The 25,948-nt window shown below is 46.0% G+C and overlaps 1 protein-coding gene across 1 annotated transcript in view; it reads left to right on the top strand.

Moving 5' to 3' along the window:
- CECR2 (CECR2 histone acetyl-lysine reader) overlaps positions 1-25,948 on the top strand; it is a 110,093-nt gene that overhangs the window by 38,879 nt on the left and 45,266 nt on the right. The window contains exon 2 of the mRNA XM_075429380.1: positions 14,788-14,882. Within this exon, the coding sequence (XP_075285495.1) occupies positions 14,788-14,882 (95 nt within the window). The remainder of the gene's footprint in view (positions 1-14,787; positions 14,883-25,948) is intronic.

Raw genomic sequence — 25,948 nt, 5'->3', positions numbered from 1 at the left:
TGGTTTTCACAGTGGAGATGTTTCGGATGAATATGTTCTGGGAAATACAGTAGTGATCCTTGTTCCGAGACTGAATGTTCTGTGTCATCTTGCACTTTTGGTAATTTTCTGTATTTTTACCCTAGAAATGCTTGATTATTTTTTTAAAATTGAATTTATGTGGTTGTGTTTAAGTTGTTTTTAACATTCTTGCCGTGAAATTAGATCCTGCAGAGGGGGGCTATTCTTCAAGAGCTGCCTAGCCAGCATGGCTTTGCCTAAACTTGAATTTTTCCTAGTTCCTCAGTTTTGCTCCTTTTCAGCACTTCCTTTGGACAGACATGCCGGACATGATGAGACATTTCCTTCACTGATGACAAAAATGTAATTGGTAATGTTGTAATTCAGGATGCTTGCCAGTATGAAGTGCCCCGTGCAGATGTCACAGAATCACAGAATGTTAGGGGTTAGAAGGGACCTCTGCGGATTATCTAGTCCAAACCCCTTGCTGAACCCGGTTCACCTAGAGCAGGTTGCACAGGACCTCATCCAGGAGGGGTCTTGAATATCTCCAGAGAAGGAGACTCCACAGCCTCTTTAGGCAGCCTGTTCCAAGTGCTCCGTCACTCTCAAAGTTCTTCCTCGTGTTTAGATGGAACTTCTTATGCTTCAGTTTGTGCCCATTGCACCTTGTCCTGTTACTGGGCACCACTGAAAAGAGTCTGGCCCCATCCTCCTGACATCCACCCTTAAGATATTTATAAGCATTTATAAGATGCCCTCTCAGCCTTCTCTTCTTCAGGCTAAACAAGCCCAGCACCCTCAGCCTTCCCTCGTAGGAGAGATGCTCCAGTCCTCTCATCATCTTCGTCAGCTGGACTCTGTCCCATAGTTCCGTGTCTTTCTTGAACTGAGGAGCCAAGAACTGGACACGGTGCTCCAGATGGGGCCTCACTAGGGCAGAGGGGGAGGAGAACCTCCCTTGACCTGCTGGTCACACTCTTCTTAATGCACCCCAGGATATCAGTGGGGTTCTTGGTAACAAGGGCACACTGCTGGCTTGTGGTCAACTTGTCCACCAGCACTCCCAGGTCCCTCTCCACAGAGCTGCTTTCCAGCAGGTCAGCCCCAAGCCTGTACTGGTGCATGGGGTTGTTCCTTCCCAGGTGCAGGACCCTGTGCTTGCCCTTGTTGAACCTCATCAGGTTCTTCTCTGCCCAACTCTCCAGCCTGTCCAGGTCTCGCTGAATGGCAGCACAGCCTGCTCCTAGTTTGTGTCATCAGCAAACTTGCTGAGAGTACACTCTTTAATTCTTCATCCAGGTCATTGATGAATAAATTCAACAAGACTGTGCCAAGTACTGATCCCTGAGGAACACCACTAGTTACAGGCCTCCAACTGGACTCTTCACTGCTACTGACAACCCTCTGAGCTCTGCCATTCAGCCAGTTCTTAATCTACCTCACCGACCACTCATCCAGCCCACACTTCCTGAGCTTGCCTATGAGGATGTTATGGGAGACCGTGTCAAAAGCCTTGCTGAAGTCTAGGTAGACAACATCCACTGCTCTCCCCTCATCTACCCAGCCAGTCATGCCATCGTAGAAAGCTGTCAGATTGGTCAAGGATGATTTCCCCTTGGTGAATCCATGTTGACTATTCCTGATAACCTTCTTTTCCTCCACTTGCTTAATGATGACCTCCAGAACGATCTGCTCCATCATCTTTCCCGGGATGGAGGTGAGGCTGACCGGCCTGTAGTTCCCTGGGTCCTCCTTGCCCTTTTTGAAGACTGGAGTGACATTGGCTTTTCTCCAGTCCTCGGGCACCTCTCCTGTCCTCCAGGACCTCTCAAAGATGATGGAGAGTGGCTCAGCAATGACATCCGCCAGCTCCCTCAGCACTCGTGGGTGCGTTCCAACGGGGCCCATGGATTTGTGGACGTCCAGATTGCTTAAGTGATCCCTCACACAGTCCTCCTCGACCAAGGGAAGGTCATCCTCTCTGTAGGCTTCCTCTCTTACCTCCGGGGACTGGGATTCCTGAGGGCTGGCCTTAGCACTGAAGACTGAAGCAAAGAAGGCATTGAGTAACTCCACCTTCTCTGTATCCTCCATCACCACAGCACTCACTTCGTTCAGCAGTGGCCCCACAGTTTCCCTAGTCATCTGTTTGCTGCTGACTTACTTGAAGAAGCCCTTCTTGTTGTCTTTCACATCCATTGCCAGATTTAATTCCAGGTGGGCCTTAGCCTTCCTCGTTGCTTCCCTGCATGCTCTGACAATGTTCCTGTATTCCTCCCAGTGGCCTGTCCCTCTTCCCGCATTCTATAGACCTTTCTCTTCCATTTGAGTTTTGCTAGAAGCTCCTTGCTCATCCATGCAGGTCTTCTGCCTCCTTTGCTAGATTTCTTTCTCATGGGGATGCACCAATCCTGAGCATCGAGAAATTGATGCTTAAATTGGACCCCCCTTCTGCTGGCTGTTGTTGCTGCTAGCTGTATGACTTACTGTTTGGAGGGGTTTGAGCAAGTCTGTGTATACAATGGCCTGCCATTCTCTTCTGCTTTGAGGGATCTGTGAATAGTTAAGCTGGTTCTTGTTGTCTTACAAATATTAAGCTTCATGGGAGATTTAGGTATTTGTCTCTGTTTTTTGTGTATTGAGAAAGTGCAGAGAAGAGTCAAGTGGGTTGCCTGAAGTCACCCAGCCTGACAAAGCTGGGAATAGGTTTCCTGGCTCCCAGTACTGTACTTTAAACCACAAGATTAGTCTTTTTTTGAAAAGGATAATCTGTGTGTTCGAAGAAAGCTTTGTAAAGCTGCCATTAACCCTGGTGCTGTACCTAGTGAAAAATCTAATTTATGTGCTGGCAAATGAAAGCAGTGTCGAAGACCTTAGTGCTGCAGGTCACTGTCAGACCTTCAAGGTCTGTTGCCACAAGTTTAATTTTTCTCCTGCTTGGATTCGCTTCTGTTGTTCCTGAGAAAGGAGGAGCAAAATTGTACTCCCGGGGAAAGATTTCCAGAGGCATCCAGTTGTGGATAACGGAGAACAAGGTCCACATGTGGTTTTTTTGCTGTGCTTAGTTAATTTACAGAATGGCTAATATTCCCATTCCTTCTTTGAAAGAAAGAGTTACCTTCTGGCAAAGTTCTTTTTTATTGCATTTTATCACTTAGTCAAGATCTGAACATCTGAATTCCAGTAGCCAATGACTGGAAATGTCCTTTCAAACTAAAATGTTGAACTTTAGAGTTTACCCCTGAGTCCTCAAGCTACCTTATCTGAACAGCAGAGGAAATTTTTTCCAGTTTTCTTCTGTTATCAAGGTAGAACACAGCGTCTGAATGTTAGAGAAGTAGCAGTACATTAACCTCAGCCTTGCTTCTACTTGAAGATTGCAAGTGTTTTACAGGGTTGGTTAAAGATTATCTAATTTTTGGGTGGGGGAGGAGAGAGAGACGGGCAGAGATTTAGCTCTCACCACTGAATGCAGGAAGTGAGGAGAAAAGCCAGGGCTCTCCTGATACCGTGCTCTACTAATAACGCTTACAAGCTGGTTATATAATTATCTGTTACCGTATTTTTTTCCCCCACTTCAGGCAGATCAGTTATTTCATCCAACCGAAGCGTTTTGTGTGGATCTTTGGATAATCCAGTGTCATCACTTCTGCACTGAACTGCAGAAATAAAGCTGGCTATTACAGGCTACAAGATGTAATAGATGTCTGTTTTGTGTTTTGAAATGTAACAAAACAAGTCATGTTTTTTTCTTTTTGCTCATTCTGGATGGCAGGAGAGAATTTAGGAGAAAAAGTACTCCAAATAATGTCTGTAGAGTAAATGTCATAGCAATAGACCCGGTTTCCTCTGTCTGGGCAATAGTTTAATGCCCTTCTCTCAAATTATGATGATGTTTGTAATATGTGTTTAAAGAGTGTAGTGAGCGTTAACATTTATGAACATAATTAAAATTAACCTTGATAATTTGTCGGTTTTGGAAGATATAACTATTATTGCATAAATAGCCAAGTCTTTGTAGCAATCTGCAAATTTATTGGCTATAAAGACAGCATTAAATTAAGCTACAGAGGAATTCCTGTGTGGCTTATGTGTTGAAGATGATGCTCATCCTGTGCTGTGCAAGTAGAGCTACAAGCACTCCATCACCTTTTTTATGGAGCAGCATTACCAGATATGGAGTAAAACACAGTGTCTGTCTCCTAAGCACACGAAGGGGTCTGTGTCGTTTCCCTTGGCAGACACACAGGTGAGCTGTGCTCCTTCCCAGATACAGGTGGAGACGGTGGTTCATGGCCACCTCTGGCCGAGGGGCCTTAGTCGGGACCGCTGCACTGGTGCCACTTGTGCAAATGTTGAGTTACTCACAGTATGTCACAAGAAGCAGCTCCTTAGATTTTACGCTTCACTTGACAGCCTAAAAACCCTGGGACTGCCAGCTTTTTGCTTTGTTTCTCTGTGCAGACCCTGCTTTCCTCTGCCTTTCCCCAGCAGCAGGGAGGGGACAGGAATTCTCATGGGGCTCCCAGCTTGTCTCCCGGCTGCTCCCAGCCCCGAGAGCAGCCGCCTCGGTCACCAGGCAACCCTGTTGGCTCCTGTTGGGGTTTTACCAGCATCCTGTGGAAGATGACAGCTCAGCAGAATAGGGCAGGTCTGCGCCTTCAGTGGGGCAGCCGAGGAGGTTTGGGATTCCTGTTGGAGCCGTGAGGCCAGCTGGGGATGGCCTGCTAGATAGCCGTTCCTGGGGGATGGAGGCTCTGAGACCAGACCAGGCTTTAAAAGCTGTGGGGGCTTTTCCACATATCCAGTGAAATACAGAAGTTTTTTGGACAGGGCTGAAGGTAGGGTGTGAGTACTGGAAAAGGTAACTTGTATTTATTTTGACATTGGATCCTGCAGTAATGTGCATTATGGAGCCAGAGCTGTGTAATGAACTGTGAGTTGCACTACAATACTCCACAGGCTTGAAACACCATTTCCTATGACAACCTATCCCTTAGTGCATATATCTCTCATAAGGGTGGCAGCATATGTGTTTCTTATGCTAATACATATTTGTATTGAAGTACGTCTCGACTGTATAAGCTTGGAATAAGCTCAGAGAGTCTGACAGATGAGCAAGGTGATGCTTTTGGCAATCCAGGGTAGTGCAGACAGTTATCTAAGAGTACAGAAGAGACCTATTAGTTATGGTGCCACAAACTGTTATGCTGTGGAATAGATGTGTGTTTTTAAAACTTATTCTTGGGCTTGAGACTAAGCCTGTTGCAAACATGCCATTCACACATTTGAGTAGCTGGCTGGCTGCATCATCAGGGTCGATACCAGTAGGCAGCTATTTCATACTTTTGCAAATTCTTCTTTGCTAAATTAATAGCAAAAATGCTGGAACCTGGACTTCAGTGTAGCATTGCAGGTGGAATTCACCTTGGCCGTGCGTGGTGGTAGAAACCTGTGGGGTACCTGTGTGTGGCTGCCAGTTCTCTCGACGGCTTTTTTTTGTCTGACGCAGAGTGAGGAGGAAGAGTTTTTAATTTTTAATGCCGACAGCACTTTAAGGCCAATCTCCCCGCTGAGTGGCCAGTCAGGGTTTGTTTGTGGTGGGTACACTGTGGGCTGTGCTTTGTGCAGCATCCAAAAGGGAGGCAGAAGAATGGCTGGCTGCGGAGATCAGATTAAAGGGAAAAAGCAAGGCTTTACAGCCTTTTTTTATCTTAATAGATTTTACCATTTCATCGTGCTTTTTCATTCAAGGGTGAGCAGGGACCTTTCTTCCCCCATTCAAAAGCCAAGTCATCATTTTTGTTTGAGGGGCAGAAAGGATATAAGGGAATCACCTGAGCCCTTAAGGAGTGATCTGGGCTTTCTGTTTATCTTGATGCCCATGAAGATAGTTTTTTCATGGCTTTGCTTATCAGCTGGCAGCTAATAACATCCTGGAGGGGGGGAGCGATGTAAAGGCCAGAGCATTGCTCCTTACTTTTACAGAAGTTTTGTTGCCTGAGTGCAAACCAGCTGTACAGCTTGCATGCCACGTTGCATCAGCAGTGCGTGAGGGCAGGGAGTAAATCCCCCAGGAGTTTTGGCCAGTGCGTGAACCTGAAAAGTGGAGGCTGGCTTAGATTGGCCAGTCTGGCTGTATCGAGAGCAGCAAATATCCCCTTTAAAAAAATTATTTTCCCAGTAAGTCTTGAAATCTTTGCAGAAGCTTTCGCCAAGCAATCCATTCCAGATTTTGGCACTCATCCTTTCCCTTCCTGGCGCTCACGCTGAGCAGATGAGCGCAGTGGCCAGACCTGAAATGAAGAGCATCTACAGTCTGATCTCATCCTCCCTTGCTGCCTTTGGCTGGAGAGGAGGAGGAGCTTTGAAATCGGATTATTACTTTGAGCCTCTTGGCTGTGGAGCTACAGACTGTCCCCCACATTGCCAATGGGCTTAAAAGCTTAGCAGAACTCCCACTAGGTACCCAGGAAGCCTCTTACTGCAGGAGATGGTGACACGTCAGGATCAGCTGTTCTTTATTTATTGTGCAGCCGAATCATCTGGGGAGGGACCATAGCTAACCAGGTGATGTTGTTTCCAGAAACAACATCAAGAACAGGTAGAGCTGTGCTGATGCTGTTCCCCACTGAAGTGACTGTGCTCACCCAAGGTGCTATGTAAAACTGTGGCTGAAATTTTTAGTCTTTAGCTGGTGGTACTACATAGCCAGTAAATGGGACTGCTAAATCCAGCATTTGTGGAGAAAGGGACTTTGAGGTTGTTTTGGTTTGGTTTTACCAGCAAGGTACTACTGGTCATGGGACTGTGAGACCTTAACAAATATATAATCTATATGGCATTATATGTATCTATATGGCATTATAGGTTAGCTTCAGAATGGTCCCAATCTCTAGCTGTCTGCTCACCGCTTTCTTCAGCCTGTCTTCCCAACAAACAAAACCCCAAAAGCCTAAACCAGCGCAATCTACAAGTAGTTTAATGATCTGAATACATCTGATACTCCGTGCAACTGCAGCTACTTGGAGAGATGCTTTCTAGGTGACAATACATGATACCTTCCTGAGGGCGAGGCAAACAGGATGCGATTCAAGCAGACTGTGTTTCCTCTCATACTGGTGTGCTTGTAGGTTATTTTCAGCTAGAGAAGTTGAACTTGTGGCTTGGGCAATAGTGGTCAGCCACTTTGTGGGGGTGTTTTGGTTAGGGTTCTTTTAGGGGCGCAACTCCAGTACTTTTCCCATAAAGGCAGGGAACCCTCCCCTTTTAAGCAGACTGGTGTTAAGCTTGCTTTTCTTAATTGCCCTTTGCAGGCCTCTTGGAAGTTTTCCACAGGGTCTGCAAACCACAGGCTGGAGACTATCGGTTCTGCTGAGCCTGAAATTTCTGTCTCTCTCCCATGTAAAGCCAGCTCAGTGCTTAGTGCGATGCTTGCTCCTCAGACAGCATAACTGGTTTATGGTAAATGGTGTAGATTATCTGCTCTGAAGGAAGAGGGGATTACTTTGAAAGGGAGAAATCACCCTCTGGAGAGAAATAGCACGATCTCCAAATGCTTTGGCTGCTAATAAAACTGCTGAAAAAGAAAGATGATGGCAGTGGCATCGAGTGTCAAGCCTTATGGCTTCTCTCTTAGCCTCGCCACTGAGTGAAGCACGCCCCTGGTAAGGATGCTGGGGCTTGTATTAGTTTCTCCATCTGTAAAATTGCTCTGCATGTGGGTGTGTGCCTCCCCTTCCTTGCCAGGTGCTGCAAGGCTGTACTGAATGTGTTCTGTAAATGCTTTAATGTTCTAGGATGAAAGCTGCTCTAGAGGCATAAAGTACTAATGTCTAACTATTAAACAGAAACCAATTGCTTGTTACTTCAGAGCTTCAGACATACCCTGTCCATCTGAAAAGGTACTTTGCAGGGGGAATAAACGGAATGAGCAGCAGCTTTACATCTTGTAGGTGCTGCAAATGCATAAACTTCATAACAAACATAGCGTTTTTCCCAAATCGCTTGCACTGCAGCCAAGATGAGCTAGGAGGAGAGGGAAGCTTTATTAGCACTGGTACACTGCTATGGGGCGTGAGGGAGACTGGATTGATCAGTCTGAAAGCTTGTTTGAGTACAGTTTAGTCGCCCAGCGTGAGCTGCTTGTATTTGTTTGTATTACACAGCGGTGAAAAATTCCAGTTGGAGAGCAAGTGCTGGCATGCTGTGCAAACAGGGAAGGGTCCCTGTCCCAAAGGAGAGATCAGGCAGCAGGTTAACGTGGATGATGACAAGAAGCCACAACTGTTCTGGTGGGATAGGTGGTAGATAGATAGCAAGGTGGTCTCAGATTTTTAAGCATCCTGATAGAGAGGCTAAAGGAGGACAAAACTGGAGTATGCCTATAAACCAAGCCTAGAAAATTGTAGCCTGACCAAAAATGTCCATTTGCATTGGAAAGAGTTTGCATTTTCAAACCTGCTTGGGCTGAACTGAGCAGAATTCAACATTTGTGCATCCCCTTTCATAGCTGAAGGGAGCTGCTAGAGGAAAGGGTGGCTGAGCTTATCCATCGCGCTGCCAGCACTGGGGGGGACACACGTGGGATTTGTTCTTTGCAAACAGGCGTAATGTGGAGGCAATACGACAAATTCTCCCTGGCTTTCTGTTTGTAACCATCTCCCTCATACAAAGCTGTCATCTCACACCTCTGCTTAGCCCTGGAGTAACATTATGCCTCTATTTACAACGTGCTGGAAATAGCCTTCAAAGTCTGCTCACAGAAATTGAGGGAGGTGGAGATCTCAGAAGGCACTGACAGACATTAGGGGGGGACCTGAAAAAATGGGAAAAGGGAATATCTTTGCTGCTCCTGCTTTTCCCTGCTTCCCCAGATGATAGTGCCCTTCTGGCAGGGTAGCTTTTCTCCTCCCTCAGATGTTTGCTCTTCATCCCTTGCGCCCCCCAAAGTCTGACGCCTCCTCAGAGAAGAGTCAGACCGCTGCAGTGCTGGGTGTCATCAAACCTCTTCGCCTCGCGCCCCTGAAGCTACTGTCACAGGGCAGCTCAGCTCCTCCTGAGCTTGTGGTCCCTGGGTGGTGAGGTGAAGATGATGATTCTTTGAGGAGAGCTGCTGTCTTGGTCCTGACTGCCAGGAGCACAGGGAGGGCGTTCAGCACCTGCTCTCCCTGCCTTGGAAAGGCCGAGTGGAGGGCTGGGGGCCTTTTTAGCTCTGGAAGCTGTAAAGCCCTGGAGCATCAGAAAGAGAGAGGGCAGTGTGCAGGCTCCTGCAGCACTGTGGGGAAGCTGCAGGCTAAGATAATGGGTGGGGTCTCCAGCTGGCTGCTTAACATTAAGGTAATGTGGCTGGGAGACTCGATGAGGATCAGAAGCCATAACTTCAAACCCACTGCTGTTTGCACTTCTAGCATATTGTGACCCCAGGAATACCCCTCAATACCTGCAGTGCCCTCCTGGCTTGTCATGCAGAGCAGGGCGCTCTCAGTAGGTTTCATATTTTGAAAATTAGTTCCGTATGACAGCAGCAATCACAAGCAGGGGGAGCATGGCACTGGGCTGCCGAAAGCACTCCGGCTGCTGGGTGGGGCCATGGTTTTTTCAGGGGTGCTGAGTATGTCCTCGGGGCTGAGCACACAGACAGGTCAACAGGCTGAGTTATGGGGGGTGGCAGAGCAACTGGCTTGTGATGTAGCTGGATCCTCTCACCTGAGCTCCGGGACCGTGTCCCACTGTTCATTGCATTGGCTTTCTGCTGCTGTTTTGGGTGAACTGGCTGGGTGTGCTCTGCAGCCGAAAGGAGAGTGCAACACTTTCCTATCTGGGATGCGTTTGGGGGAGCAGCAGTCTGTCCCCAGGTCTCTGCATCCTCCTCGCAGCTGGGGGACAGCTGGCTCTTCGGTGGGGAGGACAGCAGGAGCTCCTACCTGGAGATGTGAAGTACGCACACCGGCTTCAGGCAACACAGCGGTAAATGATGCTCATTGGAAGCATTTCAGACCTGCAGCTGACTTCCCGTCTTCCTGCCCAATCCAGGTAACTGTGGTCTTTTGTGTGGATTTGCCAGGCTCTTGCCTGGGTACCTGTTATTAATTATCTGTGGGGGGAAAAGAACATCCTGACTCAATTTAGTGACGGGTGTTGAAATTTCAGCGCATGGGTTGGGGCTGGCTCACCACAGCCCACTGGTAGCTTTCAGTGATCTTCTAAAGCCTCTGCAAAAGCCTGTTGAGTCACCTGGGAGCATTGCAGTGGAAAGCTGATAAACAGCGGCGGTATGGAAATAGAGCTGAAGGGATTGGGGCTTTTAAACTGATGGCTAACTTGGACAAGGATTAGCTGTACTTAAACTGGTTATGTCTATCAGATTCAGTTATAGATGATTCAGCTCCAGCGCAGAGAAAGCCTTTAAACTGTAGTCCCGTCCCTCAGCACCCAGGCGGTTCCTGCCGGGCTCTTGTACGCGCTAGGCTTCCCGGTGGTGTTGGAGGAGCCCGTCTTCTGAAACAAGGGCCCCAAACTTTGAGGAGCTGGAGCCTGGCTGGCTGCTTGCCGTGGTTCAAGCAGCCAGCATGTGCAGCAGCCCTGCCGTCACCTCTGCGCTGGTGCTGGTGACGGGGCTGTCGCTGCTGGCGCAGTTGTGGACTCGTTCGCTTACTTTTACCTGGGAGGCTGCCTTGTCTTTCCTCTCAGAAACCTGGGGAGCTGTCGGGAGGAAGTGTGCTTTGGGCAGCGCGGGGCTTGGACCGCCACGCATCCAGAGGCCACAGCACTTGCGTGCTCTCAAGAGCAGGCCGAGCAGCAATTGCAACAGAACGCGGGTGATGCTGGGGTTTCATACGTGCTCGCAGCAGCTCTGCGGGAGCAGCGTTTGCTTTGGGCTCCGGCCTTGGCCCGTAGCACACCGGTGGGGTTAACCGTACCCGACCAAGTCCCTGGCACGGCGCGGGCGGGTGTGGGGAACCGGCCTTTCCCTGCCGGTTGCTTTCCCAGGGAGCAGGGAGGGACGGGTCGGTGCCTGCCCCCTCGCCCGCCCCGGCTAACTCGGCTTCGGGCCCGCGCTTCTGCCCAGCGAGGGGAACGGCGAGGGGCGCAGGCCTGCTCGGCCGCCGCCTCTTCCCGGCGGCCCTTGCTGGGCTCGGCGCGGCGGGGGGAATTTAGTCCCGGGCTGGGAGGAGGGAGAGACGTTAAACAGGCTTTTCCCTAATGAGGTGTGACGCCAGCTGGAGAGGGGGAGAATCCTGCTTTTCTCCTTGCTCCCCAGCTAGAGGAGGAGGAGGAGATGCCTGTGTGTGTGTCCCCCTTCCTCTGCTGATTTGCTGCCTCTTCTGTTTCCTTTCTGTGCGTTTTGGCAAGGTTCAGATTTCTGCGCTCACAGCTCAGTGCTCAAAGAGAAAGGGGGAAAAACAAAAGGGCTGGAGGCGTGGGGGGGATGGTGGCGAGGAGGAAGCCCAGCCGCCCGCCGCTGGCCCTGGCCAGGCCGGAGGAGAGTGGGGATGGGTGCCCCGGGCAGGGTTTGCCCTGAGGACCAGGGGGGTTTGGTGGCCTCTTTCTCCTGGAGTCCCTCGGGTCGCTTCGGCCGCCTCTGCTCGGATGTGCCGCTCGAGCACCATGCTGCTTTTCTGGCTGTCCCTTGTTGGAGAGGAGGGCTGGAAAAACAAGGTTTGTTCCTCATCCTGCAAAATGTGGGCTGAAGCGTTAGGTGAAAACCAGAGGGGATCCCAACTCTTCGTTTGCAGTCCTGAGATGTTAAGATTTGCGTCGCATGCTCCTGGTTGCTGGCGTTCCCACAGCACCCTGGGCATGTGGGAAAAGTCTAGGATTTAGGTGTTTTAGGCCAGAAAGCTGCAGAATCTAGTGGGATAGAAAATTGTGACATTCAGTTAAACAGCACCAATGGACCCAGCTCTGGGAAATTAAAGCGCCTTTTGCTGCTCTTACACTATCGCAAGCAGCATCAGAAAAAAGTAGACAAAAACTTTACAGGACAATGTCAGTATCTTTTTTCCAAGACAATCACAGTAATACTTGGACTGTGCCTTTGCCATGTAACCTGCTGGCACCAGGCGTGGCAGTCAGTAGGGACCAGAGGACCAGAGCAGGCTACAAGCAGCACCTATGGCACTGGGGAGCATGGTGCAAGCGCCTGTCTACAAAGCTGACAGCCTCACGCCTGCTAATGACGGACCTTCATTAGCCCCATGCTATGTGTGTGCTGATTAATCCTGACTTGTGCCAGAGTCCCTTAACCCAGCATGGTGCCAGGACTCTGCACCCAGCCCTGCGTGGGTCTGCGTGCCCAGTGCCCCCGTTAGCCAGTGGCTGTGACATCCATCTGTGGCCGGAGTGGATCCCCAAATTAGTGCTGCACTCACTGTGAAGGCAGGGGTGAGGAGCACCCGTCTGGGAGAGAGGAGGCAGCAGGAGAGGGGGGGAAACTCCCTGGCCAGGTGCTTTGGGGAATACTGGCAGGTCCCTGCCCAGGAGACAGCACCTTGCCAGTGCCCGAAAGATGTCCCCAGCTCCCAGGGTCACCCGTCGGCTCAGAAAATGTGAAGGTCACTCCTGGGCCTGGAGAACAATTGCTGCAGATAGGGGCTATCTGAGCCGGTTGTGACCACTGCTTAAGGAGTGTTAGTCAAACAGCAGGCTGAAAAGGCTCAGGGGGAGCAATTTAAATATTCTGTCGTACAAAAGGCTGTCACATCTTAGCAGAGGCAGGCTGCTGACTGACAGCTTTAGTGCACAAGTGCACACAGATGAGGGAGAGGCTGAACGGGGGGAATATCCTGGAGACTTACTTTTGCCCCCACCTTTATTCTGGGTCCTAACATGTCATTTTTCACAAGCTGCAACTCTGCGGTGGTAACATACCTGGGATGGTTCAGCAGTTTTTTTTTTCCTTCTCAGGTGTATTTTCTTCAATGGTAGATGTCCACTAAAGTAAATTGCAAATAAAATAACACCTCCTTTGGAGGTACTAGCCACTTACCAAGTGAATTCAGTTGATAATTGCTATTTATATAGCATGATTACCATTTATACAACAATACTATCGCTGTCTCCAAGGGATGGTAAGCAGCAACTGCAGTTTTTATGTTAAATTCTCATTAAGCAGGATAGTTGTCTAGAGGACAGAACTGGCTCTGTCCAGCTATGCTTTTTTATTGCTAGTGTCAAAATTCTGTGGCACTGGAGCACAACTAGACTTATTTTACACAGCACATAAGCTAAACTGAACTGTGATATCTAAAACTGTTACATGTACAGATGCATGAAAGTTTTGGAGTTAAAACTGAAACCAATCAGAAATCCACACTTGAAAAGCAAGTTCCCTGAGGTTCAAAGCAATCTCTTCACTAGGACTGCAAACTTCACCCACTCCTGTGGCTTATGGAGTTTTTTCATGAGAAGGCATCTTTTTAAATATATTTACTTTACTATCCCAGAGATTCTTGGGTCTTTACCTAGCTCTGTGGCAGGGACGCTATGTCTCAAGCTTTGGCTGCCCACCGTCGTTTCCTTGCCTCGAGTTTCCATGTATAATAGCTGCGTTTAATACATTCTTTTTGGGGCAGGTGTCAGGCTTCCACTCATGAAGCACTCTGGATGTTGCACAAGAGGTAAATAAGAGCGGTGTTGATAATGAAAATATGCCATTAATACATTTCCAACAAAAAACTACAAGCGATGTTTAATCTGCAATCTCTTATAAATAATTTTATTACTGCAGTTACTGCAGTCTAATAAAAAAGCACTTTCTCTTTTTTATTGGGTAAGTGCCAAGACGTTTATCGTTTATTTTGTAGCCATTAGCTTAGCCATTTGTGTAACAATCTGTTGAGTAACATTCAAGTAGGAATTTGTATTCAATCCATTATTTACTCTGAAACCCAAAAGGAATAGCTTCTTATGCCTATGTTATTTATCCATATTAAATCTTAAGTGCTGTATACTGCTGATGATAAGTCTTATAGCAAGTAGATTTTTCTTACTGTGAGTGATTTTCTGGCATATAAATAAAACGGCAGTTCATCTAGTAATATTTTAAAAACAAAGCTTGAAATTGCTAGCTGAAAAACAGATATTTCTCACAACGTGTGAAATTCGTAATAACTGCATTTCAGAAGTTTATCCTTTCTGGATCAGTTCCTCCATCACACCTTTACATGAACTCCATCGTGCTGAAAGAAGCCGTGGTACTCTCCACCCCTCCATCAAGCGTTGAGGTTTGGGGTCATGAGGTCTGACATCCCTCCATCCTTTCTTTCTTTCTTACTGCAGGGGAAAATAACAAAAAACAAAGATAAATAAGTTAAAGAACCAAATGCCTGCTTTTCTTTGAGGCATTTGCTTGCTAGCTTTCAGTCATTTCTGGCTATTCATCTGAAACTGCTACTTCTCTGTGTAAGTAAACGAACTCACTCACCTTAGCGAACAGAAAGCAAAGCAGGAGAATGAAAGTGTTGATTCCTGTCCATCAGCTGAACATGGCAGAAAGTGTGAGTTTCTTATTAGGCTGTGGTATCTCAGCCTCACTGAACCCTATTTTCCTGTTTCCAGACAAAAGCATTAGTCTTCTGGCTGGAGAGTGACATTCAGTAAAAGCCTTTCAAGGTCTTCCCATAAACTCTTGCAATGAAGAGGTAGTCATAGCAGTATTTTTAATGATGGGGAAGGTCAGCTTGAGGCTGCGTGAGTCTTTTTGGTCCTGATCAGCCAGCAGTAAATTTTAAGGAATTAGTTTGATGGTTGGATTTTTTTTTCCTCTCTTCTGCTCATTAGGAACTGGAAGCTGCTCTTCACAGGGATGATGTGGAGTTTATCAGTGACCTGATCGCCTGCCTTCTTCAAGGTTGCTATCAGCGCAGAGACATCACGTGAGTAACATTGCTCTATGGCTTAAGCGCTTTGCGAGGGGAGCTAATTAATGTGGTCGCGAGGATGTTTCGTGACTTTAGAATGGTGAAGTGGCAGTGATGGGCAGCCGCCAGCAATCAGGCCAGATGCTTCACTGAGTGGAACGGAATTCCAGCTCTTTTTGGGTGGAGTTGCAGGTTTTTAATTTTACAGACTAGTTGTTAAGCAAATTTCTTTGTTCAGATCCCATGGAAATTTGTTTGGTGCTCTGCTGCAGCACTGGAGTATACAGTGAACATTCATATCTGCTGTTGTGCTCTGCACTCCATTTGGTCAATTTAGTGATATCACAGTAAGTCTTTAAATCATCACGTATATTTTTAACATTTTGTATGTATTGTATAGAATAAAGCTTGCTGTTCTGCAGCCACCTCACTGACGTGGAAGATCCCATTGCTTTACAGAGGGACAATTGTAATTATTTTCTTGGAAAGAAGAGGAGCATTGGAATCGGTTCAGTTGCAGGATGTCGGAAAGTCATTGAACGTGTTCTCCTGATGTTTCAGCGTCTAGAGACACTTTGTTAGTGTCCACCAAAGTAGCCTCCCAACCTGAGACATCTGTAGAACATCATTCTTTGGAGGATCACCACTCAAGCAGTGAAACATGCTCCCAGTGATAACAAAGGCATGTTGCATTGTGTTTTATTTGTTCTTCTGTGAATCATCTTAATAGTAAAGTGTAACTGTGGTGATGGAGACAGCTTGGCAACATTTGCAGTTGCTTAGAAGAGGTGTTAAGCAATCCTGCTCCCCAAGATTCCCCTCTTGTGCAGATGCTTAGACTGGTACATTGGCATAACCATAGGGGCTTGCATTGAAAGCTGCATTTCTAAGTAAATGATGATGGTCAATGAAATTTATATAGTTTATTTTTTTATATATATCTGCCACTTTGTTAGGTTCTGTCTCACTTCTAGGTTGATATTCAGTGTAAGTGGGTACTGGGACCCAAACCAGGCAGCTGCACTGGATTTACTGTCTTTGAATGAAACTGATGTGATGAGAAGCCTGGTTGTAAAGGGACTGCAATTGTATATACCTTCTTCATCAAAATAACCACAGAGCAATATAATCTTGCTTAGAAACATGCAGCAAGTTCATTTCTTCATACCAGAAACACCGGAAAGTAATGGCTTAAGTGTTTTGCCCATCTTAACCAACTCACTGTTGTAGAAGCAGTGGAAGATTTGTCTTTGCTAAATTTCATGAATTCAACATTGTGAGGTTCTCCTAAACTCTTCAGATCTAAGAGCGTCTGCTTAGCAATTGCACTATTTAATTGCCTCCCCTTTCTCAGCTGTTTTAACTAACAAAATTCAGGAATGGATCTTGGATGAGTCGTTGGGCATTGGCAAGTTGTCTGTCTGGGGAAGTTACACATGTACACATGCATATACACTCATGCACAGTTACGTGACGCACCTGGCAGCTCAACAATGTGTAGTTATTCAGTATTGCATGTTGGTCCCACTTTGTGCCTGTGCAAATACACCTTTAGTTAACTCTGGGATGCAGAATCTTCAAGGAGGTAGTGTCATCGCAGAAGGAAGAGCTGGTAACCCAGCCGTGGCTTTGTGCAGCCTAGTCAGGGTGCATGTGCGGCATAGGCAGGTACCTGCGTAGTGGTGCATCTGTCCGTGTATGAGAGGTGCCTTAGGAAACGGAGGAGCGCGAAGTCACGTAGTGAAGTTGTGAGAACTTACACCTTGCCTGAACGGTTGTGCTAGGGAAAGTGTGAGGTGCCTGAAGGAGAAACCAGCTGCACTTCTCTACAGCACTTCCTGTAGAAGGGGTACCTTGGGTGTACCTTGTAGGTAGGGGAATAACTAGAAAAGTAATTTCTGCAGAGGAGATGGGGAAAAGAGCACAACAGGATCAGCACTGTGGAAACGGCTGAAGGAATGTGGCAGGAAAACTGCCTGGAGCCACTGAGAAGTTAGGGAGGTGGGCTCTGAAGCACTGCAGAGGAAGCAATGGAGGAGGCTACCTGGAAAGAGGGACAGGTGCTGTATGCTGAGGGATGTCATGAAGGAAGAAGCATTAAGATATAGTCTAAATATGGAAACTTACAGATAAAGGAGAGTAAAAATTATGGCTTGGATACACTTCCCATCTTGCCCCACTGTTTGTTTCACCCATACAAATCAGCCATGGAATATTTATCCAAAATGAATGTGTGTATTTACAGCCTAATTTCTTCTTGTTCCTTACACATTTATTTCCACAAACTTTGTTCCCTCCAGCCCAAATTCAAGAGGCATAGGCCTTGGCTGATGCACAGCTTCCCTACTGTACCTAGTTTGTCCGCAGTGAATGGTAAGGAGTTGAGCCTCTAATTGGTTTTTAGAGTGCTCAGTGCACAAAGACATGTAAACGTAACAGGCAGAATTTGTGTGGAGTTTGGATTTGGCTTTTCACAATGGGCCAGGACTCCATATTTTTCTGTTGCAGACAGACAGTAGGTTATCTGTCTCGCCTGTGAAAAGTCAGTAACTTCACACACCATCACAGTGGTGTTACAGCAGCGGTTTCTCCAGCCTTTTGTGCTCCCCATCCTCGTGCCGAGGCTGTGAGCGGTTAATCTTTATGCTGTAAACTTTGCTCCCTGTTGCACCTTAGAGAGGGAGGTAGGAGCTTGTCATCTTTGTTCTTGGGCTGGTGCACAGTGGCTCAAGCACAAGATGCTTCATATAACCTCATGTAAAACATAGTTTACCTACCTCTCCAAGGGGTTTTGAGGTTTAATTATCGCGACTTACCTGTTTGATGACCAAAATGTTATCTGCCTATGTTTTCTCACAGTCTCTCTGGGAGCAGCTTGTCGTTCTTGTCACATCTGTTTTGACGGCATGCAGAACTTGCGGTGGAGCTGGGCTGCCTGGCTTTAATCATGCATCGTAGAGGGGTATAAAACTGTCACATACCTTTCCTAATTATAATGTGCTCTTAAGTAATTCTTGAAGTGCAACCTAGCTGAGAGCCCTTCTAATGCACAATTTAACATACTCTAGTTTGATTTGCTTTTTATTCTTTGGAAAAAAAGAGATTAATACTTTTGTAAGCTTCTGTGACTCTTGGTTTTGAAGTAGAGCAACTTTACTTTGGTTTTGATATCCTTTGTGACAGATTTTTTTTTAAAAAAAAAGAATCACATACGAGACACAGACATTTTTTGCCCTGCTTGATGGTTAAGGAGTGTTGAATGTCTGTTAACTTAAGACTTTCTTTGAGTTATGGATATCTGTGTTTAACTACAGACAATAGTTAGTGGGATGACACATGATCTTCTCCAAATTCTTATTTATCAGAACCTGTCATAGCTGTTAGGAACAGTCTTCATTGACCTGGTTCTTGCCATGTTAATCACTGTAGAAGTACAGAACCAAAGAGACAGTAGTCTGCATTTCTGGCTTCTAGCATCTTTTGCGTTGACTCTGTAGCTGTCCTTGCCTGGCCCAGGTGGTTTGAGCTCTCGACCAGAACAGTTTCCCTGTTGCTCTCCTCTTTTTGCTCTGACCCAAAATAGTTTTGTGCCATGATCTGCAGCTTTTCTGGTTTTATAAATGCTCTCCATAGTATTCGTATACCGTCTATACCATCTAACTACTAACGATGCAGTAACTAATATCCTTGAACCTTTATGTTAGATCTCTTGGCTCAGTTTTATGTTGTAGACATGGTTTGGTTTGATGCCAGTGTGTTACCCATACATTTTTCCTGCCTCTAGCTTTTCTGCACAGGCCTTGAAGAGTCTATGTTTTCTCTAATTGTTTCAAAATGCAACTGTCTGGGAAGTGGGAAGTGACAAGGGAGAAAACTCTTAACAGAAGTTGGAGTTTATAAAACATAAATAAATAAAAATTGAGCAGTTTGAAAAAATACTAGTGCTTGCCTCAGATTCTCTCTGATATAGATTGGGCAGCTGCATAGTCCCTAGGGGCTGCCACTTTAATTCCAGCAGGAAATGGGACTTGATGACTTGTATCAAGGCAGGAAGATCAGAGCTTCAGCTAACAGCAGCAGCCGCAGCAGGAGCATTCTGCAGCTGTTTTTAAGTAAGAAGTGATGGTGTGACATGGATGTGTATGCTCAACTAAAATAATCCAGAAAAGCTCTCACTGTTCAGCATTTCTTTGGGTGAAACTCATTCTTCACTGCTCTGTTACTGCATTTTTGCTGTTTTTCTAACGTGATGGCATAAAAAGTTTCAATGACTTTATCATATTTCTCATTGGAGGAGACATTTTGTGTACTGCTGTTGTCTCTGGAAAAACATTTTAATTGCTTTTTGTTATAACATGTTTTATTTTTTATTCTTCCAACATGGATAAAGGTGCCAGAAAGTGAGGAGGAACAAAAACAATGTCTATGCTCTTGCCTGTGCTCCATGAGATTTTAATTTTTTTCATATACCTCAGGACGTTGGTCCATCACCGTAGCTGAAAACTATCTAATTGACTTCTGTGGCACCACAGGCAGAATTTACTTCCTTAGGAACATCAGTTATCTTTTTTCTTGTTGTTTCTTCCCTTAATGCATTGCAGTTTCTTTTTTCCCAAGTGGATCATCTGTTTTGCGCCCACCTTAAGTTCTTTCTGGATCTGTAACTAACCTTGGAGTCTTTGGCTTGTAGCTTGTACCTGGTTTGTTCTAATATGGATAGTGAGAGGATATTCCTTAACCCTCTTCCCTCCCCTGCAATTGTCTTAGTTATTTATTTCATATCCTTAGTGGTGACATTGAGAAATACTACCAGTATGTAATTTGAAGAGCTATATTCCCTACTTGTTGAATTGCCAATCAAGAATGCTGCCTCTATTCTGCTTATTTTCTCATGCTTGTTCTATAATGACTTGAGCTTTCATCAGAAAGAGAGAAGGGATAACCTGAAATTTTCTAACCCATCGGGGCAGAATGCCCATTTCTGAGGACTGCGTTTAATAGCTCTGAGTATTTTGCTTCTTCCTTCTGCTTTGTCGCTTTTGTCCATCCCTGTTCTTTATTCTGTGTGGACTATGTCTTTACACACTACTCTGGGGGTTACCCGAGGTGTCATGTTTTGATAAAAGTGACCTCGGTATAACTCTTTAACATCTTGAAATTGCCCATCTGCATGTGACTACGTGAGCTGCATCCTTTAAGAACCGCGGTATGTTGGCCTAGTCTGGGGGATACAGCGGCAGCTCGACTCGGTTAGCTGGCAAACCAGTGCCAGGTTTTCAGTCTCATGGATACTGCGGTGAACAAGGGTGTGGGAAGAGCTAAGCCAAGGTACTAAGACAGTCTGAATGAATTCAGTACTTCAGTCCATGCCATAACATCTGGGGCAGCTAGTCTAAGCCCAGTTGCAGCAGACCTGAGGACCACTGCCTTTTGGAAAGAGTTTTAACAGCTGGCTCTTGCGATTGTGCCAGTGACCTTGATTATAACAACTGTTTCAATGGCCCAGCCACAAAGCACCTCACTTAATGCAGCATCATATTCATGAATGCCAGGTGAATATCAACAAGATCAGCATTATTTACAGTCTGACTTTTAACAAGTGCTGCCATGCATGCATCATGGAGATTGGTAGATGGCCTCTGGAATCGACCCAGTATCTTCGGCACAGGAGATATCGTGAGGGCGCAAGGGAGATGAAGTGGCTACATTGCTCATCTTGAATCTAATATTAATATTTATTATAATAATAGGCAAGCCATGCAAGGTGAGCCTTTTAAAGGGTAAAAAGTGAAAATGAGGCAGCTGGCAGATATTGGGAAAGGAAGGATGAGATTACAGCAGTGAAATAACATGGTCATTCAAAGATTAACGAGAAACACAGTGGAATAAAATCATACAGTTCAAGTATAAATAAAACTAAGTAAATGTCTTTGATTCTCAGTTGAATAAGATGAATCTTTAAAGAAGAATTTGAAGAAAATTCGGTAGCATGTTCTGGAAGTGCTGTTCCATAGATATGGTGGAAAATAAGGAAAGAAAATGGTCGACGAAAGAGCATGAAAGCTGTGCTGTTATTGTCAGGGCAGCTGGATGTGAGACAAATAGATTGGACAGCTGGGGAGAGAGAGATATGCAAAACGTTAACAGGGAGGAATAGGCGGCTAAACTTCACAGGATGAATAGAGAACAGTCAGTGAAAGGTCTTGGAGACTGCGATGTCATCATGCCAGTGTCAGTTTGAAAAATGAAATGGACACCTGTATTTTTAAGTTATTGATGCTGCAGACCAGCTACTCCAGAGAGGAGGAAGAAAGCAATGATGAAGAAAGAAATTGAGAAGGCAAGTGAAAACACCTTCTCCTTTGAAGGAAGAAGACAAAGAGTGAGGGAGAGAGAGGGACAAGATGTGGAAGTGCTCTCCCCATGAAACCTTTGCCCTCACTTTTGAAACTTGTATTTGAAGATAGTGATGCTCCAAACCACTTGTGAAAGATTTTTGCTCCAGTATGCTTGCAGGCCACCTCCCAGCACCTCAGTGAGGTTCAGAAACCAATTTTCAGCCCAAGGGTGAATGTTGGAGAAATTCTGAAATTATTTTCTTGGAGCCTTTTAGTCCCAGGCTAGCTTGATGAAGAGCTGGAGCGACTGCTGGCCAGCTACTAAGCTGATTTGGTGTTGTCATGTCAGTCTCTGTTCTAAGTCACCTATACTTTTAAGTTATATCTTATCTTACCTTCCTTTCTTCCTCAGGTATGTTTTACCTCAGAAGAGACTCTCTTCTCCCACATAACGCATATTTTGCTATGGGCAGCAAGGCACATAAGGGCTTGTTTCATACAGATTTGTGCCATAATACATGCATGTGTCCTACTTCCTCGTCGTCATCAAGACAATAACTCTTGCTTCTTGCCCACAGTGCTCAACATCACTGTATGACCCTAAGGTTCTCTCTGCAGCCCCTGAACAATTGGAAGAGCTTATGGCCCAGCAATATTGTTGTGTTTCCTTATGGCTATGAATTGGGAGCATGCTTTCTGTTGATGGGCACTAGGAATGAACAATGCAGCATTAAGCTGGCTTCACTTGTTCTACAAGGACCAAGGAATGAATAGTAAGTAATGATCTTCTTCCAGTCTGAATGGAGGGCACAATGAGCCTCGTTCTTAGTTGCCTTTCAGAATATAGGAGATGTATTTGGGTCTTTCATAGCTTAATTGGCTCCAACTCCCAAGGGCTTGATCTGCTTGTCTTCAGAAAGAGCTTTACCATCAAAGAACAGTAGTAGAAAGAAAGAAGCATGTGGATGAAAATTGGCATGCATGGATTGAACCCTGGTTAGATGCACATGAAGGTAATTGGTGGGAGAAGTGAAATGCCATCACAGACCAACCAAAGCCCTTGCTGTCTTACCAAGTCAGTTCACAAGGTGAAAGTTGGGCTCTAGGTACTTTCCTTTATTCTGGACCATCCAGAAGGCTGTATTCAACCCTCCTGAGACAGAGGCTGCTAAGGGCTTATCTTAATTTCATCACGTCCGAAGTGACTTCTTGTTGGGCATACACTGTGTGGTTGGCTGTCATAAAATAAGACACAAAACATGGGGGAAAATACTCCATGCCTTAAGAATCAAAGCGTGTGCATGGAGGCAGCAGGTGGCAATTGCAGACATTGGAGCCACGATTCTCACACTTTATTGTGTCTGTGTGGCCATCGAGATCCCTCCCTTAAGGACTGCACTCTTCCCCTTGACTGCCAGTGCTCCTGATGGCCACACAAGTCAGCCGTAGAATTACTTGAGGTTTGGGCAATGTCTTCATTCAGAAAACTCGTTCTAGTTAGAAGTGGAGGACAAGAGGCAGGCCTGTACGTGCCTTGTGATGGTCTTGTACTCCAGCAGTCTCTTCTGTCTTTCTGACTCTGGAGGAGAAACTTCACTCTGGAGCTTTGATCAGTCTAGTTCGATTTTTTTATTTACTTTTTTCTTCTTCTCCTCCGATGTAGTGGTCTCATTCAGGGTCTGTTAGTGTCAGCTGTCCTCTTTTCAAGGTCAGATCAGCATGCACTGGCTATACACCCAGCATGCACGAACCAAAGTCTCCCTTCGCAGAACCTTTCAAAGTCGTAGTTGGCAGCCTGCGTCTTACCAGCCCTCTCACCTCACACCAGTGGTACCCAAGTCCCCCCTCACTGATTGACAGAGTTGGCTTCCCTCAAGGTACTTGTTTCTCTCTTGAACACCCAAATCCTTCTCTCCCCCTTTTTATTATATCTAACCTGTAACCAGTTCTTGGGTTAGTTCATAAATAGTTCTAACACTGGTTCTTTTTTTCCTTTTTGATCCTTCAAGAGATTGTCTTTTTTATTCAAAGCTGAAGGTACTTGACACAGAAGCAATGCAGAAGCCCCCAGGCTTCAGACGCTGTCCTGGCTGTGGGATCATTATGCCTATAAGTGATTTCCATCCTCCGTGCCTGATAAGCCTTGGGGAAGAACTGGGCAGAGAAGAATGCAGCACTCTGAATTCCTGAGGGGGTGCAGGGAGGCATCCATCCATGCTGAGACTGGAGGAGCAGCTCTCACCTGCTGATCAGGGGCTTTCAGGATCATCATTTCACCCCACCTAGGGACCCTCCTGCCTTTGTCTGACTTCCTTTACAAGGCTGACAAAAATCTGACCCCCTCTCTGGGGGGCTGGGGGAAGGTACCTCCCGTTGCTAAGTTGTGCTCAGAAGCGTCCATGTCAAGTGGTTTTGTTTTGAGGCCGAGAAATTGCTCCTCAAGCACAAAAACTGACTTGGGGAACTGCTGTGTCTCAGATTTGTTACGTTGGGAGTATATGCTCTGCAGAGCACCTAGGTTCTTTGCTTTTCCATTGCATGCAAAAAATGACATAATTTACTTCTACCATTAAGTCTGTCAGTGTCATCAAGCCTGCTGCCTGCTGATGTGCCTGTAAAGTCTCCAGTTTGTCATCAGTATTCCTTAATCTTCTCTTGGTGATCCTGCGCTTCACCAGGAGACCAGCTGTGCCCTGCGGATCAGTGCATTCTTCCTTCAGCTGGCTCTCCTACTCTGCACCTCTGTCTTGTGTACCAGTATTACCAACCTTAGTACAGATCCTCGTGACATCTCATCACCATTTTCTTCCTGTCCTTTGGTACCAGCCTACACTCCAGTGCCTTCAGTACACACCCCGATGTTGGCTTTGAGACTCAGGACCTTTCTTCTGCCTCCTGCCATTCTGCCCTTGTCAGTGGCGGTGTCTCTCATTTTCTGATTTTGAGCCTGACAGAAAACTGCACTTCAGGGTCTCGGGAGATTCTTGCAACTTGATCTGAGCATACTGGCAGGGAAAAAATCCATGTTTCCAGTCTAGCTGCAGTGATAGATCTCTTTAGGCTCCGACTCTGCTCAGCCCTCTGACCCTATTCATTAGTATGCTAGGGAATTAATTGCTTAATGAAAGCCATTTTCCCTGGCTTTTCCTCAGCCAAGACCAGTGTCATCACAGGGCAAGAGGTGACATACACTTAGGCATCTCCCTTGTATTCTCCCACAGTATCACATGCCAGCTTGATGCCCAACTTTCTTCAGGCATGATAGACATTTTCAGTTCCATCGTGGATTTATCATAGGCACTTGGGGTGAGATAACTTCTTTCCTTAGTCCTTTCCACCTCTGACATAACATGTGATGGCATCAGCACTGGTACCACCCTGTTCAAGTACAGGCTCTGCCTCTCTTTCTGAGTGAAGCTTCAGCAACTGATACTGCCTCTTTCTTGGTTCTCTCGACTCAAAAGATTGATTCCACAAGGCAGGAAAAGAACGGCTGAACAGTGCTGGGGATATGCATCTTGTCTCCTCTGTGATTGATGGACTGTCCAGTGCAACCCCTGAAAAGGAAACAGAAGCCACTTATTGCCTGATGGACACTCAAGTCTTCCTATTCACACAGGCAGGATATCTGACAGACGGTCTTACCCAGGAGTTTTCTGGAGGTTCCTATATATTTCCAGATGCACAGTATTTTACAATTTCAGCCTTATTTCAAGGAACTAAGGTCTCTATCTTTAGGCAAGAAGAGAAAAAGTAGCTGCAATGTCATCTGCTGTCCTCCATGTTGGGGCTGTGGTGCATGTTTCAACATGATGGTAGGTAGGAAAATGCATGTGAGTGGCTGATTGCAGAGCTGGTTTCCTCTTGGTGTTTAAACATCCCCTTGCTGCTCTCATGGGTTGTACATGACACTGAAGGCAACTGTTTTGTTATTGTACCCTTCAATTGTTTCAGGGTAGTTCCTTAAAGGTAAAATTGAAAAGTACAGTGGCATTAGTATGTTGGCAAAGCTGGGCAGGTGTGTTTAAACACACCTTTGGTGTGAACATGGTCATCCTGAGTCAAACCTTATGATGCCCATGGAAAATAGCATAATCACATTTAATTAATTGTATTTATGCAGTTACAATTAAGGAAATAGACAATTTTTAAACTGTCTCAGATCCTCTCTTCTTTGTTCAAGGTAAATAATCCTGTTAATCTCTTGCTACCTTAATTCCTGTTTTCACAAATGTGTATAGCAATACTGCTTGCTCACCACAGTGATGTTTCAAGATCTTTCAGCAGAATTACTCTTCCCCGTTTTAATCCAGTTATCCAACCCATTGATTTGCCATTATCAGTTTTCACTCAAATTGCAGCTTCAGTAGTGGGGGAGGGGATTCCTGCTTCTCTGTCCACACCACTACCCCAAAACCCTCCATACATTGAGAGCACAAGTCTTCACTTCATGGAGACTGTGCAGAGACTCACGGAGTTAGAAGGAAGGGTTGAGCTAGCTTTGAAAGACAAACAGGTAGGCATCATGTTTTAAGTTTTGTTTTAATTCTGCCAATATTCTCTGAATCTGGGCAGTGTATGCATCCTCTTGCTCATCGCATTTTCCCCAAGGACTTTCTCTTCCTTTGGTACCATAGACCTTCAGCTGTTGTTTGGGATGTTTCTGACTGAATCACAGAATCACAGATGGTAGGGGTTGGAAGGGACCTCTGTGGGCCATCCAGTCCAACCCTCCTGCCGAAG

The sequence above is a fragment of the Opisthocomus hoazin genome, chromosome 8 (genome assembly GCF_030867145.1).
Source record: "Opisthocomus hoazin isolate bOpiHoa1 chromosome 8, bOpiHoa1.hap1, whole genome shotgun sequence".
Taxonomy (NCBI): Eukaryota; Metazoa; Chordata; class Aves; order Opisthocomiformes; family Opisthocomidae; genus Opisthocomus; species Opisthocomus hoazin.
The sequence above is the reverse complement of the archived record's forward strand: the minus strand, read 5'-3'. Positions and strand labels throughout refer to the sequence as shown.